Source organism: Diadema antillarum, unplaced genomic scaffold (assembly GCF_040938485.1).
Source record: "Diadema antillarum isolate AM-2024a unplaced genomic scaffold, OU_Dant_1.0 scf00000068, whole genome shotgun sequence".
NCBI classification, from domain to species: Eukaryota; Metazoa; Echinodermata; class Echinoidea; order Diadematoida; family Diadematidae; genus Diadema; species Diadema antillarum.
Window position 1 is genome coordinate 2341954 of NW_027270957.1, and position 18264 is coordinate 2360217.

Here is an 18264-nt window from a genome sequence, read left to right on the forward strand (position 1 = left end):
TCAGTTGGCAAAGGGTCTGAAAACCAGACAATACCAAATTGCGTTTGTTTACAAGCAGAGCGCCACTACGACAAAATACTGAAAGGTTCGAATGAAAAGCGCGGCCGAGCCCAGCAGTGTAAATGGACAAAATTGCGGGGCTCGGCCTCGCAATTGAGGTTGGGCTCGGCCGCGGCTCGGCCCAGCCCCGCACTGTAAACGGGGTCCTAGATAGTCCATGGGCCAGGCCAGATATTGGTACCACCTGAGGTGGCAAAAACTTTTTGGTGACATTTTGTTTGTCGGGCAAAGATATGCTCATCAAGCTATGATAGCATTTCCAAATGAGTAGCTTAGTCATGATAAATGAATTTTTAACCAATTTGGTCTCGTTATATCCCTATACTTCTGAATCGAAACTAACCACCATACAAAGAAGAGCACTGTCTTCTGTATGTTCACACTGGAATCACAGGTGTTCTGGTGTAAACGCGGTGCGCTTAGTCTTTACTCAAGGCAGCGAAGGGAATATCCAAAGGTTATGATGTCCACAGCGCTTAGTCTTTATTCAAGACGGCGAAGGGAATATCCAAAGCTTATAATACAGTGTATATCCCCTTATCTATAAACAACAACAACAAAGCAATTCCTCATGAATTTTACCGTATTTTTCAATTATTTATCATATTTATCATTTTCCGGTGAAAATGCTATGGTGAAAATGCTAATACCACGCCAATGTCGCTTTATTTCCATCCAACAATGAAAGATAATGCAAAAACAATGGACCGGTACACTACAATACATTATAATAAATAATATTGTAAATGAACAGAGTGATTTTTGTTAAAAACTGATGTATTTGTTGAGAGAGTAGTATAAAAACTGTATAGATAATCCCTTTTATTAGGAACTTTAGATATGAGAACAGTACATTGTTCTAGATAAAGACTAACCGCACTGCGTGACAGCTGTGGACAGCATAACCCTTTGGATATTCCCTTCGTTGCCTTGAATAAAGACTAAGCACGCCGCGTTTGTAACAGAACACCTGAGGACATACAGAAGACAGTGCTCTTCTTTGTATAGCGGTTAGTTTCGATTCAGAAGTATAGGGATATAAAAACGAGAAGAAAATTGGTTAAAAATTCATTTATTATGACTAAGCAACTCATTTGGAAATGCTATCATAGCTTGATAAGCATATCTATGTCAGACAAACAAAATGACACCAAAAAGATTTTGCCGCCTCAGGTGGTACCAATAACCCATTTCTCGGGTCTTGGCCCATGGACTAAGACTGTTGTAACTCCCATTTCTCGAACCTCCTTGCACAAACTGAAAGAGTGCGACATTTGAGTTTCTCAGTACACATTCCTTAAATAGAGAGAAAAGTTAAGAAGAGATCCATCCAACACTGCTTGCTACAGGAATGTGAATTCAACTACATGTACAATGTATAGCATTCCAATCAACATGTGGATGAAGCGAAGAAAGGGCAAATGAAATAGAGAGCATGCATGGAATGAAAGTTGGCATGAATTTAGAAGACTGGGTTAAATGTTAGAGTATGCTCACAGTCACCATATGGGAAGAAGAGAATGCAATGTAAACACAAAGCAAACACAACAGAATTTAACAAGTCACCTGATAATACTTTGATCCAGTCAACCAATCAGATGCCAGCTCTTCCAGCTTATGGATCTTGGGAAGTCGGAATACTGTTTGAATTACATACAGCTCCATTATTATTTTTGTTTGTCCTTTTTTCTTTTAAGTTGGAATGGAGTGAAAGAGTTGTGCTAAAGTCTCCTCTGATTGACAGAAAATAATGAAATAGAGCTGCATAGAATTTCACAGGGACGGTTCCAGTTACATAATGGCCAGGTTGATGGTAAAGGGTCATGAATCGGGCATCAATTCTGGCTGGCTTTCTCCATAGCAGTGTTTGGCAATGGGGTCTCGGTAGGTGTTTTCATGCTTTACACTCTGTGACAGACAAACAAAAAGAAAAGAGATGCAAGTGTATTTGCTCTGTTGCACAGGTGAACATTTGAACTGCAAAACTACAGACACATTATCCTATATCAGCATAAAAAGAGAGCATACATGTATTCCTGAGGAAAAATCAGCAGTGCACAGACATCCCATGTGATTATGATGAACAGTGTCACTTTACCTGAAAGAAAATCTGGTACTTAAAAGTTCACTATTCTACCACAGAAGTACTGTTGTACTAGAGACAGTAATTTCATGAGGAAAGTTTAAACAATCTCCACAACTACTTTTACTCCTAAACATCTTGCGCTATTTTGAAACTGCATTGCCCAAGGGGGGGCTCATTTCGACCACCCCACATCTTGACTACTTATGGACCGATTGTGACCGATGTATTGTATAGAATGCCTAGTTAAATTTATGATATTTACTGTTATTCTGAAGTCATCTAATTAATCATGCACATTTCATTCTTACAAATTTTGATATTTTCCTGTTTTCCCCATTCATAGAGGAAATGCAATCAAATTTTGCATGTTTGTAGCTTGTCAAGTAATTTCAAAGATAGCTTAGTCAAATGTATTGAAATTGGTATGAAATTTTTAATTCATGTGCAAAAATGCCCATTTTCCTTGAAATTTTGAATTTCTGGATTTTCATTACATCAGAGCAGATATCTCAACATTATTTTTTGTTTTTAATTCTTTTATGTATTTCTCTGTTTTCAAATATTTTGTTTATAACAGCTTTGTTCTCTAGAATAATCTATGATGGCCGAAAGGGTGTCATCCGAGGGCTAGATATATCGCTACGACTACTGATATGCCTCCGCCATAATGCATGGTTCTCCTAATAGGTCTATAGTACAATGTCTTGACAATGTGTGATGACAGTTTCACACAATTGGCAAAATATCAAAATGACAGGTTTGACACAAATGTGCTGAATGTTCACTTTCCTAGAACTAGGTTCAATTGGATGAATGATTAAAATGTCAGAGTGCAGGTATTTGGGGAACTGATGATTTTTACTTGACTTTTGACCCTTTTATAAGTTTATGCATTGAGTAATTTTCAAGGTATTGAGAAAAAGTATAATTTCAGTATCAAATGGGAAAATAGCATTATCTAAACCTGGCCTTTGACCTTTGACCTCACAGTTCCAAAGAGAATCACTGTTAGGTTGAACATGCATAAATATGTAAGTTTCATGATGATACCTTGAGTTACTTTCGAGATATGGAGGAAAAAGTGCAATTTAGCACATTCACTTGACCTTTTACCTTTTGACCTTTGACCTTTTGGCAAGAAACTTCCCCAAAAATATATATTGGGTAATACATGCCATACATCAATTTAAAAAAAAAAAAACCTTCAGGCATATTGCATTTTAAGGAAAGTAGTGATATTTTGAGGAGTTGACCTTGACCTTTGACCCCCCTGACCTCTGACCCATGACCCCCAACTTCCCTAGATAATCACTGACAATCGGTACAAGCATATATACTAAGTTCCATGAAGATACCTTGAACCATTTGCGAGATATAACATGAAATTTCAATTTTTTTTTTCCACAAAATAACCTGTGACCTTTGACCCTGTGACCCTAAAATCCACACAAATTATTATCCCCCAAGGATATACCCTCATACCAAGTTTGATGTAAAACCACCACACGGTTCTTGAGATATCGACAAAAACAAAACGGGACGTACGGACGTACGGACGGACGGACAACCTCACGGTGATATACTTGTGTGTCTACCCCTTTGTTCTCCCTTTTGTTAAAATAGACACACAAGCAAAAATTTTAGCCACACAAGCCTGACGGAATAAAAGCCATCTATTGTGCACTATTGTTCTCCTAGCCACACAAGCATACTCTCGTTAGCACGGACGTACGGACGGACGGACGACCCGAAAACATAATGCCTCCGGCCACTTCGTTGCGGAGGCATAAAAATTAAAAACTAAAAATTCTTCTAGACAACTCTACTTATAAAACCCATACAATTTACACACACAAAGTTATTGGAAGCCACCAATTTTTTGTGACACTGGTCATCAATATGTGCTATTTCTCTGCAACCATATCCCCAATTTTTGCAAATCGGTTCTTAAAATGATGTGAATGTAGATGTGTATTAAAAGAAAAGTTATGAAATTTCAGCATGAGATCTTTTTGCATTGACAAATTATCTGGAAAACAGGGAACTTTAAACAAAACCAGCTGACTCAAACTTGATATTACGTTTGATACCATGACTACTGCTCTTTTGAAAAACATGAACAATAATTGGATGACATAATTTTTTGAAGTAACAGATGGAATATGACATCACGGAGAAACATCTATATTTAATTTCTGAAGGATTTGTACAACACTGAAATGCACAAAATGGAAAATTACCTCCTAATACCTGTCTAAAGTAGTTAAATTATCGAAAATTTACCAATAATGACTAACCTGAGAAGAGGTACGGCACTTTGTGAGACAAAGCTCGAAATGGTCAGCTACAGATTGGAACAGGAGACGGAATGTATTACTGGCCTTGCCAAGCATATCTTGAAGAATATGTTCCTGTTGCATGGAAAGAGAAAATGACTTGGTTTGACATTTGCTTTAAAGGGAAGTCCAGTTAATTTTCATAATTTCACATCATGTAGTACATAAATCGACAGCTCCATGCTCAGATTTGTGGAATTTAATTTGGTCCTAGAGCAGAGAAACCAATATTCTGAAAATCTAAAACAAATGACATTGAACAAGGTAGTAGTTTCACCATACAGTTGGTGTAAGAATGCATGAGTAGGAAGCTCACATATTTCAGAAATGTAGCAATGCAATTCATTACAATGCCGCTCGCTTAACAAGGCCACCTGTGTAAAACTTAAGCATGCTTTTCTCTTACATTCTGCTTCTTTGAGCCCCCACCCATGCATTCTTATGGTGAAACTGCTGTCATCATCCTTGTTCATTGTAATTTGTTAAAAATTTTGAAAACATTCTTATTCCTTATCCCAGTCACAGTAAATTTTAAGACTCTGTACCCAGTGTAACCAATTTACAGTTGTTCCGAAGTAAAAGTCTGAAAATCAGCCAGAGTTTCCCTTTAAGTGTTTACAAACTGTCTACATACTCATGCCTCCGGCCACATTTTGGGATACAGTACAGTGTAGATGCATAGCAATGACAACATCCAGCACAAAGTAGCAGCAGAGGGCATTGGACTACCAGAGTACTTCTCCTTCCTGCGTATGAACTCATGACATTCACACAATCTAAAAGCATGTCAGCACTGCACACTGTTACTGGTCCAACGGTCCAGACCAGTAAAAATCACTGTTGGAACAAAAACTTTTTCAGGAATGGACTATTTAAAAAAAAGGGGGGGGGGGGAATGGGTACCTACTGGTCTGACAGACAGGTCAGACCAGTAGAAAAAAATTGGTTAGTGTGCAGCCCTGTCTATGTGACTCTTGTCTCTCTCACATTCAAAACAGCAAATTGAACCAGATCAACTAAATTTAGTGGGAGATCCAAGAATGATTATGACATTGTCTGCATCCTTACATTAATCAGAAATAAAACTGAAGACTGGTGGATAACTGCTCACATACAATCACAGATTTTCACAGTACAGCTGGTGATTTCAAGTTTGATGCTTGTGCTGGTGTCAGTGCTATCTCAACACTAGCACCAGCAATAATCCAGATTAAAATCAGTCAGTGTAAGCAGGTTGACCGCAAACTATGACCTTGTTCTGGTAGCAAACATTGGGCATGGTGCTGAATGTTGCCTGTTGAAGTGACCTTTCTGACTGGTGATTTACACTGTACATGCTTTTTTCCCCTATTGGCTAATACCAGCCCCTAGGGATTATCAAATTTGTCATTTCAAGTTCAATGCTGGTGCTAGCATTGCAATACGTGTGAGAAACACATTTCACGTCAGTGCACATTGTCATCTCTACTCGCATCAATTGCATACGTGGATGAGCATAGTCAATGCTCATGTAATAGTCACCCTTGAAAAGCACTCTAACACTCTAGACATGGCCATAAAAATGTATCTGAAGACAACCCCCCCCCCAAAAAAAAAAAAAATAAGATCGTAATTTTTAGATGTTACAAAATTTGTGGCATTTTAATGTTTCTTCCACATCGCTTGTCTAATACAAAGCATTCATGGCAGCATCTTTTCTTATTGAACCAAGCACAATCATCGTTTTTAGTTTTTAGCCGTGATGTGAAGATGAAACTAATGTTGGGGTCTTCAATCATGATCGGTATTACTTGCATTAATCTGACTGTTGGTGTTGGCGCTCAATTTAATGCAGTTGTCTGAAAGATATCACCAGCACCAGTGCTAGCATCAAACCTGAAATCACCCAAATGCATGACATGGCATCTTTAACTTGTGTAACCATTTGCTAAGGAATAAATTAAAAGAAAAGTTCGTTGTTTTTTATCAAGCATGGCACAACCACTGCAATGAGAGAAGGAATAAAATGAAATATCACTAAAATAATATCTGAAGGGTTACAAGTTAAAGATAGCAAATCATTAAGTAAGGATGGTTGTGGAAAACCAATGCAAAACCACAATAAGTGAAAAAAATAAATAAGATTGACTATAGTGCCTAATTACCACTGGACAATCTGAATGGCTGAAATTATGGCTAGACAATGTACTATGAATCAAAGTACAGCAACCATTGACCTTGCGCCCATCACCACTCTCCATAATGAAACATTTGTCCATATATTTTTAGTCCTTCCCATCAAATTACACTACCATTTGATAATTATTAGCTGAGGTAATAGCTAACTCCTTTTTCTTTTCTTTTTTTTTTTCTTTTTTTTTGGGGGGGGGCACAACAGAAAACTCACCTTGACCTTTCACCACTATCGTTTCATGTCAATAACTTATTTCTTTCCCTTTTTTATTTACTTATCAACAGCTGTACATCCCTGGATGAAGGTAAAGCTGAAGAATTCAATCTTGAAGCCAAAGTTCAAAGAAATTTACCTTGGGAGACTTTGCCCAAAACCTTCAATAGCATATCTACACCTCACTTATATCTGGGGGGTACAACTGTAGGTACATTGTCCAGAGAAAATGCACAGACATTTTTGCAATCAAATCGCAATAACAAGATGTGGGATAGACAGATGGATAACCCATAAACAGGCTTCCTGCACCCTTTGAGGCAGAGGAATAAAGAGAGGATCTGTCATCCACACTGCCTCTCCTTTCACCTTCTCAACAAATTGGATGCAGAGCTCTGCTCATGCAACAGAGATTTTCTGACTCAGACATGCCTGGATTTTCAACTTTGCTTTTGGAATCAGGATTTTTTTAGATCAACTTGTTTGAGGACTTTTCCCTAACCTTCTCAGGACAATGCATTGTATAGCACAAGACAACTGGACAGATATCTAACACTTTCACTTAGGGCCCACCTTCTCTGGATGGAGACAACACGAGACACAGTGCTCATACACTGCACAACAGCCATTGTTGGAGCAACCATCACAGTTGTGGATAGAAGCTGCAGGGGTCTTTGAATTACAGCAGCCATTGGGAAGGAGGTCCTTCCATGAACACACGTAACCTGAAATGAAAAGATTTTCCCTTTCTTCAGTTCTGAGTGTACAATGTCAGTGATGCAATTGGTTTCAACTCATGATAAAAAGACAAAGTCTAATAGACTCTGTAGATATGACTACTAACACAGTTCTTCCAGCTCTTTGTCTTAGTGTTTGCCTTCTGGTAAATAGAGTGTAAAAGTGAATTCTACTCAATCTTCAAAATTGATCGTAATGGAAAATGAAACATGAAATTAAGAGAACAGCAGAAGTGATTTTCACTTCAGGTGTACCATGTCACATTTTCATAGAATGGTAGTATGAGGCACATTCTACCCCAAACTCTCCACAACCAGCAATCCATCATACCTTCATAAAAACATCTTTAAACTCACTTGTTTTGCTCATAATTCTATTGTTAAGTGCATTTGAGCATGTCATGGAAAATACAATGAATATCAATAATAATAATAATAATGATAATAATAATAACAATAATAATAATTATCATTATTATTACTACTACTATTATCATTATCATTATCATAATTATTATTATTGTCATTGTTATTATTATCATTATTATTATTATTATTATTATCATTTTCATTATTATTATTATTATTATTATTATTATTATTATTATTATTATTATTATTATTATTATTATTATTATTATTATCATTATTACCATTCACAATGGCAAATTGAAGTGATGAAATCATTGCCTAAAAAAGTCTTTTATTTTACCTACAGTATATATGGATGAATAGAAAGGCGACAAACAAGATAAGGAACAGAGGGATAAAGAAAGGAAAAGAGTGAAATAGCAACAGCATGAGTGGGGGGAGCAAGCAGTGAGCCCTAACCTGGTGTATCCAAGAAGAGGCAACAAAATGAAAGTGAGAGTCAACCAACAAATGCAAGTTACCAAACAGATCAACGTATCTTTTTGATCTGTTATTTATCTGATTGAAGTATATACTTTGTTTGGTAACTTGCATTTGTTGGTCGACTCTCGCTTTCAATTTGTTGCCTCTTCCTGGTACACCACTTTAGGGCTCACTGTTTGCTTCACCACCCACCCCCCCCCCCCCCCATGCTGTTGCTATTTCACTCTTTTCCTTAATTTATCCCTCCGTTGTTCCTTATCTTGTTTGATGTTGGCTCCCTATTCATCCTTATCCTTCACAGGTTGCCCCCATGGTCCTCGGGATCATCACTGGCCTTCCTCTGCCTTTTGTCTGTCCACCCTCCTGCTCTAATCCCCCTCCCTTTACCTGTTGGGTTCCTTGCCCATGACCACCAACCCTTCCCTTTTGTTTTCTTTGTTCTGTGTCTCTAGCCCTCCCATGACTGTTCTTGTTGTCCTTATGCATGTGATTGCTTTCCCTGCCTGCTTGTCATTTTGCCTCTGACAAAGATTCTGCTACGATCGAAAGCTCAGGCCCCTTTTGACTCCATGTTGCTTAATATTTGTCCATAATCAGCTTGCTGAGAATGCTGTTCTGTTTGATTTAATTCTTTGCATTGATGTGAACTTGAACATGCAATGGAGTTTCCCTTACAACACTACATGACATGATGTTGATCGCATTATTATGATGTACAGTACATTAGATATTTTTACACATGATATCAATGTCTAATAAAAGAAATGTTTTGAGTTTGATGTGGATATAATGGTAATAACAAAGACATGTTGAAATACAGGCATTACAGTATTTACACTAATGAGATGGATCATACAATTGTATCTCCTTTGAGCCAGTCTATAAAAAGTTTGTCATTAGAGTCCACGTGCTAGCCATGGCATGCCAGTACATAATGTGGTCAAAGAAACATTTCAATCTGATATATCAAGATGTAAATACTGTACACACAAGAAGCACAGTATTCATGCTGAATTCAACTCTGTCGAAAGAGTATTCCAGTATTTTGAAATTCTAAAAAGTTTCACTGCTGCACTGTAATCATACCTTTTTCATCTACAACATAATTCTTTCCTTGCCGGGAATTCCGACATGCTGTAAGGTTGTTGGCCTGGGCACTCGTCCTGGTTCTCAGTGCTATCTGCTGGGGTGTTGGAGGCACATCCTGGAACTGGTCTGAGATTGCTATTGGAACCTACAAAGCAAATGTCCATTCAGATAAACAAGATCAAAATACAACGAGACATGAAACTCATCACTGAAGACAAGTTAGGTGATACGCTGGGGTGTCATCAGATATTGGTCATTCCTGATCGATAACGAAAAGAATGTGATATAGCTACTTGAAGTTATATGAAGTTGAATTTTTTGTACCTACATAATTCAGATCAGGGGGCTTTTTTTTGCACCCGTAGGACTACATAGGAGTATGGCCCGACATAGGGTGTCACCATTTTGGGCCCCGGTCACCCCGGAAGTGACGCTAGGGAAAAAAAAAAGGAATGAAACCTTTGAGCACAGTAAGGCCTTTGTTTTTGCCCTGAAGACCTTCTTTTTTTCTTTCTTTTCTTTTCTTTTCTTTTTTTTAGTTTTGTTTTTTTGCCTTTCAGCAGAAGAAACCCAAAAGTGGAATGAGAAAGATGTGCTGAAGACCTACATATTTTTTTTAAGCATTATTATCTTTTTTTCTGGCTTGTCAACTGAAGAAACTCGCAAGTGGCACCCGATGTGCGCTGAAGTCTTTTTTGTTTTGTTTTGCTTTGTTTTGTTCTTGTTAGCTCATGAAAACCCAGAATTGGGCCCCTCCCCCACCCACTTTTGAAAACGTGGCACCGGCCATGCTCTCAAGAAGGCGATAATGAATGGATAACATAGAACTGTTTAAAGATATGAATACACGTCACTCATGAAGACAACAATGCACTGCGTTGTGCTGCCGCTGCATCAACAAGATGCATCAATCTATAAATAGATCATTACGCACAAATCGCATAGATTTTGCCTAACTCTATGGCTCAAATCCACTAACAGCACTGTAACAGCGCACGTGTCTAACAGCGCTCTAACAGCGCTTTCTGTGCGTTCATTTTACCCGTGCTGTTAGTGGCTGATTTGTTAGTGAATTGTTAGCGCTAACAAACCTCACATTAACAGCGTTTCTGTGCGGCCGGTACTGGCCTAGAGTTAATTACGGTAATTCAGTTCTCATTCCTACTCAAGTTGGGTTATGTAAATGTACAAGTTCCCACCTACATGATAACAAAAACAACTGTAAAGATAAGGGAAGAGAAAATGAAAGGTGGCAAGGGGAAAACTGCATAAGGGCAATTTGTAACCTTGAGTGTGACAAATGAAGCAAATGTATAAAGACTTTCTAGAGCTAAATAAAAGGGATGAAATAGTCCATGGGCCAGGCCAGATATTGGTACCATCTGAGGTGGCAAAACCTTTTTGGTGTCATTTTGTTTGTCGGGCATAGATATGCTTATCAAGCTATGATAGCATTTCCAAATGAGTAGCTTAGTCATAGTAAATGAATTTTTAACCAATTTGGTCTCGTTGTCATATCCCTATACTTCTGAATCGAAACTAACCGCCATACAAAGAAGAGCACTGTCTTCTGTATGTTCCATAGAGCTGTAAAATGCAGCTGTATGGTATGTTCACAGGTGTTCTGTTGTAAACGCGGTGCGCTTAGTCTTTATTCAAGGCAGCGAAGGGAATATCCAAAGGTTATGATGTCCACAGTGCTTAGTCTTTATTCTAGACGGCGAAGGGAATATCCAAAGCGTATGATACAGTGTATATCCTTTTATCTAAAAACAACAACAACAACAAAAGCAATTCCTAGTGAATTTTATCGTATTTTTCAATCATTTATCATTTTCCGGTGAAAATGCTACGGTGAAAACGCTGATACCACGCCAATGTCGCTTTATTTCCCTCCAACAATATAAGATAATGCAAAAACAATGTAACGGTACACTACGATACATTATAATGAATGATATTGTAAATGAACAGAGTGATTTTTGTTAAAACTGATGTATTTGTTGATAGGGTAGTATAAAAACAGTATGGATAATCCCTTTTATGAGGAACTTTAGATATGATAACGGTGCATTGGTCTAGATAAAGAACTAAGCGCACCGCGTGACAGCTGTGGACATCATAACCCTTTGGATATTCCCTTCGCTGCCTTGAATAAAGACTAAGCGCACCGCGTTTACAACAGAACACCTGTGGACATGAAGGCAGTGCTCTTCTTTGTATAGCGGTTTAGTTTCGATTCAGAGGTATAGGGATATAAATACGAGACCAAACTGGTTAAAAATTCATTTATTATGACTAAGCTACTCATTTGGAAATGCTATCATAGCTTGATAAGCATATCTATGCCCGACAAACAAACTGACACCAAAAAGGTTGTGCCACCTCAGATGGTACCAACAACCCATTTTTCGGGTCTTGGCCCATGGACTAAAAGGGAAGAGAAACGCGAGGGGTTTACTTATTTACATTCGAATGGACGTGTTTGTGGTCTAAATGTACAGTGTTACCGACTGGAAACAGGTGTACAGCCAAGACATAAAACCGAATGCATTAGGCAATATGAATGAGTTACACGGTGTAGCGACCATGAAAAGGTAGTGGAAGAAGTAATGATGATGCCAATATATTTCAGCATAGACTATGAGCACACAATTTCAAGGTCGAGGTCAGCAATTCAATAAACCATAAATATTTGAGGACACTCGTGTACAAGATAGGGCACAACCACAGATTTTATTACATATATTGAATCCAATAGGTTCCCAGTTTTTATTTGTTTCACAGGCAGATTTCACTTACCATAAACTCTGCAAGCAAGATTTACAATATCTGCACTAATTCACAAAATGTGAAGCGTTGTGAAATAAAAGGAGTAGGCCTACAGATTGTGATACAATGCAGTTTTTATATAAAGCTGGTCTTCCCTTATTAAATGAATTTACATGTAATTCTAATAAAGTTTATACACACGTGTATAGCAATGCAAAAAAAAAAATTAGGAATACCTTGAACTAAGACTAAAAAAGGATATTACTTGTTGTTTAAAAGACACTTGCTATTGAATATGAAACATTATCTAAAAAGAGTTATAAGAAAAATAATTAAAAACAAAAGTGTCCTGCGGGCATCGATCCCCCAAAAGCGTGCGTACGAAACAGTTACTCTAACCACTCAGCCAAGGAACATCCACGGTAATGATAAGGCAAAAAAAAAGTATATTGATAAAATTTTTTTAATGACGGGGGAAAAAGTCAATGCCCGCACAACAAACGTGCCTGCATGAACATGTATTGTATTGCTAGACGGCAATGCGGCCATGTGACGACTAATGGCGCTATACCATTTCTAGCAAGGGGTTGGTTGGATCAACTGGGGAAAAAATGCGTCCCATTGACATAACACGTAAACTCGGCTGATTTTGATATCTTGCCTTTAATCACAATTTTCACTATGATGACGTCGTCAAATTGCAAAACAAAGACTTTGACTTGAAAGACAGTTGTTCAAAGTACAACATATCCGAATTTGGGATAACATTGAGCAAAAATGACCGAGATACACGCAAATGAATGACAGAAAGAGTACTTCAAAAAAATTAATTCCACCTTTTTGATTTCAGATGACGATATGATGACGTCATAGAGTTTTCATCGAAATATTGATACTTGGAATGTTATTTACAAGTCGTATGCTTTCGTTACATGCGATGAAAACATAGGGTTGCTGGACATCTTAAAGATGTATGGCGAAATAAACAAAGGCATGTTTTTTCACTATATTTGCACATAGAAGCGCGGGAATATTAACTCTGATGCAAGTGCATTGCTTTATTATTGGTCAAAATCGATCGAAAATCAATGGATATTGTCACTGGATGTATCAGAAACCCAAGACAGTCGGAAAGAGTATTTTCATATTGCTTACACGCTCAAAACGCACGGACGGACCCGCACGCGCGGAATTTTTTGAAACGCTTAAAATTGTCTGAAACTTCAAGAATTCCCATTGGGAAGTCGTTTTGAGCATTTTAAACTTTTGACGCGTGCATACGCGCATGGTGTCGTGATGACCTGGGTAATTAGCATAGTTTAGGATGATCAGTCGTGACTTGAACTTTATGTCTATCGTAAATGATAAAGAAATGACATTTTGTTATGAAGTTATGATCATTTCATGTGCAGAGATATTGATATGAGATACTGTATGTTGACTGAAAATTTCATGTTAACTGGTCATGTCATTGTTGAGATATTTTGTCAACAAAATTCGTCAGAAAGAAAGAAGAATAATAAAAAAAGGAAGATTCAGTACAAACACAATATGTGATACGCCGATAGCATATCACCTAATTATCCACCTTACTAGTATGTTTTTCCCACTGCAGATGAAGGGGGGGCTTTTCAGTTCAGATAAAAACTGAACAAAGTTTGGGAATAACATACACTGTACATGAAAAGTAGAAAACAATAAAAAATATCAGAAATATAAACATTACAAAACAAAAGAACACGAAAGTGACATGTTCTTGTTGTGAGCAGGAAAATCAAGTTAATTAAAACATTAATGATATACATACCGTAGTTTAAAGGGGATGGCTAGTAACTGATCACTGGAAATCAGTGGGAATGCTGGACGATGATTGTTCCAATCCTTGTGGGATTCATTTAAGAGTACATTATCTATTGTTGTGTGAAAATTATTTGCTTCAGAATGGTCTCATATTCAAGTAATGTGCGGTTTAAAGTTAAGGGCCTGGTGGCTTCCTGATGCCGATGCGATGGCGATAGAGTGCCAAGAAATTAAATAAACAGAGACAGCCTGCTTATTTTCCCTTTTTCTAAGGGCGGGGGGGGGGGGGGGGGCAATCCCCCCTTATGATTAAATTTACACGAGTATCGAGTACTGCATTCTGTCTCTGATCGTGCTGTTCGAAGCAGGATAAAGCAAAGGTTAGGCAAAAGCATGTTGAACTCCGTGTCTCATGACAGCCGTTCACATTCGCACACTACATGTATAATAAGCTTGTACTGCAGCAACATCAATAAAACAGTCAGTCAGTACCAGCATGACCAAGCATTGTGGGACCGGACGCGTATTGTAAGTGCGTCTGTAATGAAAATGACGCACCCAGGAATAAAACCAACCCTGGGAATGGAATTCTCATGGACAGTACAAGATGCGACGCAAAAATGCAAGTAGCTGTCTCATAATTTCATAAAATATGATAATTCTTTCATTTTCTCACCTAAAAATTTTTTTTTCTTGCTAACGTATGTAATTTAATTGGCATAACCGTGATATAGTCCCCACCGCTGCGTGTCCGTACTAAATAAAACCCTACCTAACCCTAGCTATACCCTGGCCTAACCCTAAACGCACGGATGCCAAGTTCAAACAAAATTTATGAGTGAGATTTTCATGACTAGGCATCTCGGCATGCAAATATGCGCGCGAGCGAGGGTGTGGGAGGGGTTTTCCCCCCTGTGGCCCGAGTCCCACGGTAGGGAGCTTTTTCAATTTTTAGCTCTTAATGGTGCGATCAGGTGCATACTTAAGTGACTTTAAGACAAAAGGGAAATATACCTTCATTTGCAACTATCACTTTAATCTTTTGCGCTATGCTCATTATTATAGGCCCAAGTTGCAGACTTCGCCTGATGCGTGAGAAAAATGGGTGCCATGCGTGAGATCATGAGATGGCCCCTAAATGCTTGAGTCTCACGCAGAATGCGTGAGACTTGGTAGCTCTGTAAACGCATGGGTGCACGTGCACTGTGGTGGGGATCTAGGTGGAGACTATATCACGATAATGCCATTTAATGGCACTTATAGTACCTCCCACTAGGCTGGCTGCGATGCGTGTCGTTCTCGCTGCCGGTACAGAAGTGAAAGTCTCACACAAGTTGTTAGTAGACAACGAGTTATTTATACACACGTCATTAGGCCAGTTCGATCGAATGTTCGATAGCGTCGATCGTACGGTGAAAATAAGGCAAAAGAAAACACTGAAGTGAATTAGATGTGTTCTTGTAAGTTGTATGTAAACACCGTGCCCAGCGATGCCAAGTTCAAAAAAAATTTTATGAGTGAGATTTTCATGACTCGGCATCTCGGCCCGCGAATGTGCACGCGAGCGAGGGTGGGAGGAGTTTTTTACCCCTCCCACGGTAGGGACCTTTTTCAATTTTTAGCTCTTATGGTGCGATCAGGTGCATACATAAGTGACTATTCTTACCTATTTTGAAAGAGAAAAGGGAAGTAAACCTTCAATTGCAACTATCACTTTAATCCTTTGGGCTATGCTCATTATTAATAGGATTATAGTGTAGGGCCTAGGCCCAAGTTAGCAGACTTTTCCCAATGCGTGAGAAAAATGGATGCCATGCGTGAGATCGTGAGATGGCCCCTAAATGCTTGAGTCTCACTCAGAATGCGTGAGACTTGGTAGCTCTGCGTGCCACTCGCTCCCCATAGATTCTATATCATTATCATGTATGATTCTATATATTTTTATGAACAAAATCAACGCGTGCACAACTCTTTGATACATTCGACTCTGTATGCATTTGGTATGGGCGGAGTCACTTTGAAGGGGAAAATCCAACGATTTAGCAGGTTAATTCTCACAGAGTATGTTGTCTAGTATATGAGGAGTCTATATCAAGTCTTTGAGGTAAGGAAGGGTGCATATTCTATGTAAAATAGGTAAGTTTTCACGCGTGAACTTAAGTGTCCGGGTCCGTAAACACAACCCCCCATCATACATACACGCAGCACAGAGTACAGCTAACGTTAGAGGTTCTACCAAAAGAAGTTACAACTTATACAAGACTCTGTCAAGAGTCGTAAACGTTAGACGTTCCACTGATTCACCATTCACAAACTTTTGTCTTACCTGATTTAACGTCTTATTCATAAAATAGGTAAACGAAAGCAGAAATATCACAGCCAGTACCCAGCGTCTCCGAATGAATCGAATCGGAAACATGGAGGTAACGATGCGAAATAACAGCGTTTGCAATCCACACGCAGTTAGATTCGGGCAGGCACCATATTGAATGACGTACTAGTATACTGTACGCTTGCTAGTGGTATACTAGTATCGACTGGCCAGACTCTTTTACTACATACCGGTACTAGAATAAGAATGTTTTTGTTGCTTGTACTATGATTGTTATCTTTGATTTTGTGAATAAAACATGCAAAAAAAAAACAAAAAAAAAGAGAAAAAAGAATAAGAATACAGAGGGCGGCGGCCACGCACCGCACGGAATTTGGACGAGGTTCACGCAAGCGCACGCAAAATGTATAGATATATTGAGACTAGGCAGAAAATATGCTCGCCTGAAATTGCCGACCATTATATTGCACAATACTTGGGCAGGCAGCTCTCAAAACGCCTTTAAGTACTAATAGGGGCCCTCCAGTATTTATTCTTAGGAATAAACAATAAAGTGATCCGTTTTATATCTCAGGATTAAAATCTACTGTAAATCACACATCAATATCTCCACTTGTCACTCTAACTGCATGTCAATTCATCCCGTGTTTTCTTTATAGATGTGGTGTATTTCTGTACTAGTGTATTGATTTCTTTTGCAAGAATGATGCATGTGTATTCTCTGTTAATATGTCTTGAAGAGAGACAAATAAATGAACTTGTCGTGTGTATGTGTGTGTGTGTGTGTGTGTTTTCTGTGTGTCAATAAAAACACGATATGTTGGAATGAATGTGAGAGTTTCGTTCCTCTACCATCTACCTCTACAATAATTTTTAGTGTCTAATGTCAGTTTTAAAATAGTACAGAAATAGCAATTACGTCATCATCACGGAGTCGGATGGCGGAAAGTCTGTAGGGCCCTATCACAGGGGCCGGACCGTTTCATGAAAGTTGTCAGTTGTCAGTCTCTGACAATCACCATGGTAACAATCAGTGACCATGAGCTTCTCAGCCAATCAAATCCACATATTTTGCTGAAATTGTCAGAGACTCACAACTTGTCAGCGCTGACTAAATTGATGAAACACCCCCCTGCAGTAATGGTTGATGTGCAGGATTCAGCTTGTAATATTTTGCGAGATATTTAGAAACCACTCTATGCAATGTTGAAGCGCATAATATTCCAAGGGGAATCAAAAGTTCATTTGATGAAAATCGGTTTTGAAATGACTGAGATATCTAAAAACAAGGGGGAAAATCCTAATTAAAGTCGTGGCCTGTCAATTTTATGAGGATCGCTTTATTGGATATCTCAGCCATTTCAAGGTCAATTTTCATCAAATAAACGTTGTTGAATCCTTCTTGAAATTACATGCTTTTTGATATTTCATAAGAGGTTTCTCTTTATCTCACCAAAAAATTTTATAAACCTGAATCCTCACCTCAACCAGTACTTTGAGTGCCTATGCCCCCCCCCCCCCCCCAATAGTTGTGGTGGTGCTGGGTTTTTTTACGGAAACTATCGCTAACACAGTTGATAGAAAACAGTCAATAATCAATTGATTGTGATATATGAAAATGTATTGGAAAACTATTTCAGATTTCCACTTATCATGTAAAATTATATTTGCAGGTGAAACTATCAACGCACTAGACATAATGTAATTTGTGTTAGATACTTGTAGTTTTAGCGCACATTTGTGTTCAGTAGGCCTATATAGGCCTATGGATGTTCAAGACATAATTTCATTGTAGAGTCACATAGATACTA

The 18264-nt window shown here is 38.4% G+C and overlaps 2 protein-coding genes across 2 annotated transcripts in view; both read right to left on the reverse strand.

The window, feature by feature from the left end:
- The window catches only part of LOC139716656 (uncharacterized), a 33690-nt gene extending 31922 nt beyond the window's left edge, over positions 1-1768 (reverse strand). Inside the window, exon 1 of the mRNA XM_071628184.1 lies at positions 1627-1768. The gene's annotated coding sequence lies outside the window, so the exon portion shown is untranslated. The remainder of the gene's footprint in view (positions 1-1626) is intronic.
- Positions 1149-16655, reverse strand: LOC139716666 (SREBP regulating gene protein-like). Its single transcript, XM_071628196.1, has 5 exons — positions 16448-16655; positions 9547-9694; positions 7442-7593; positions 4444-4557; positions 1149-1968 (listed from the first exon to the last, which is right to left on the reverse strand). The coding sequence occupies exons 1-5, from the start codon at positions 16538-16540 to the stop codon at positions 1882-1884; spliced, it is 594 nt and encodes a 197-aa protein (XP_071484297.1). The 5' UTR covers positions 16541-16655; the 3' UTR covers positions 1149-1881.
- Between the last annotated feature and the right edge of the window lie 1609 nt (positions 16656-18264).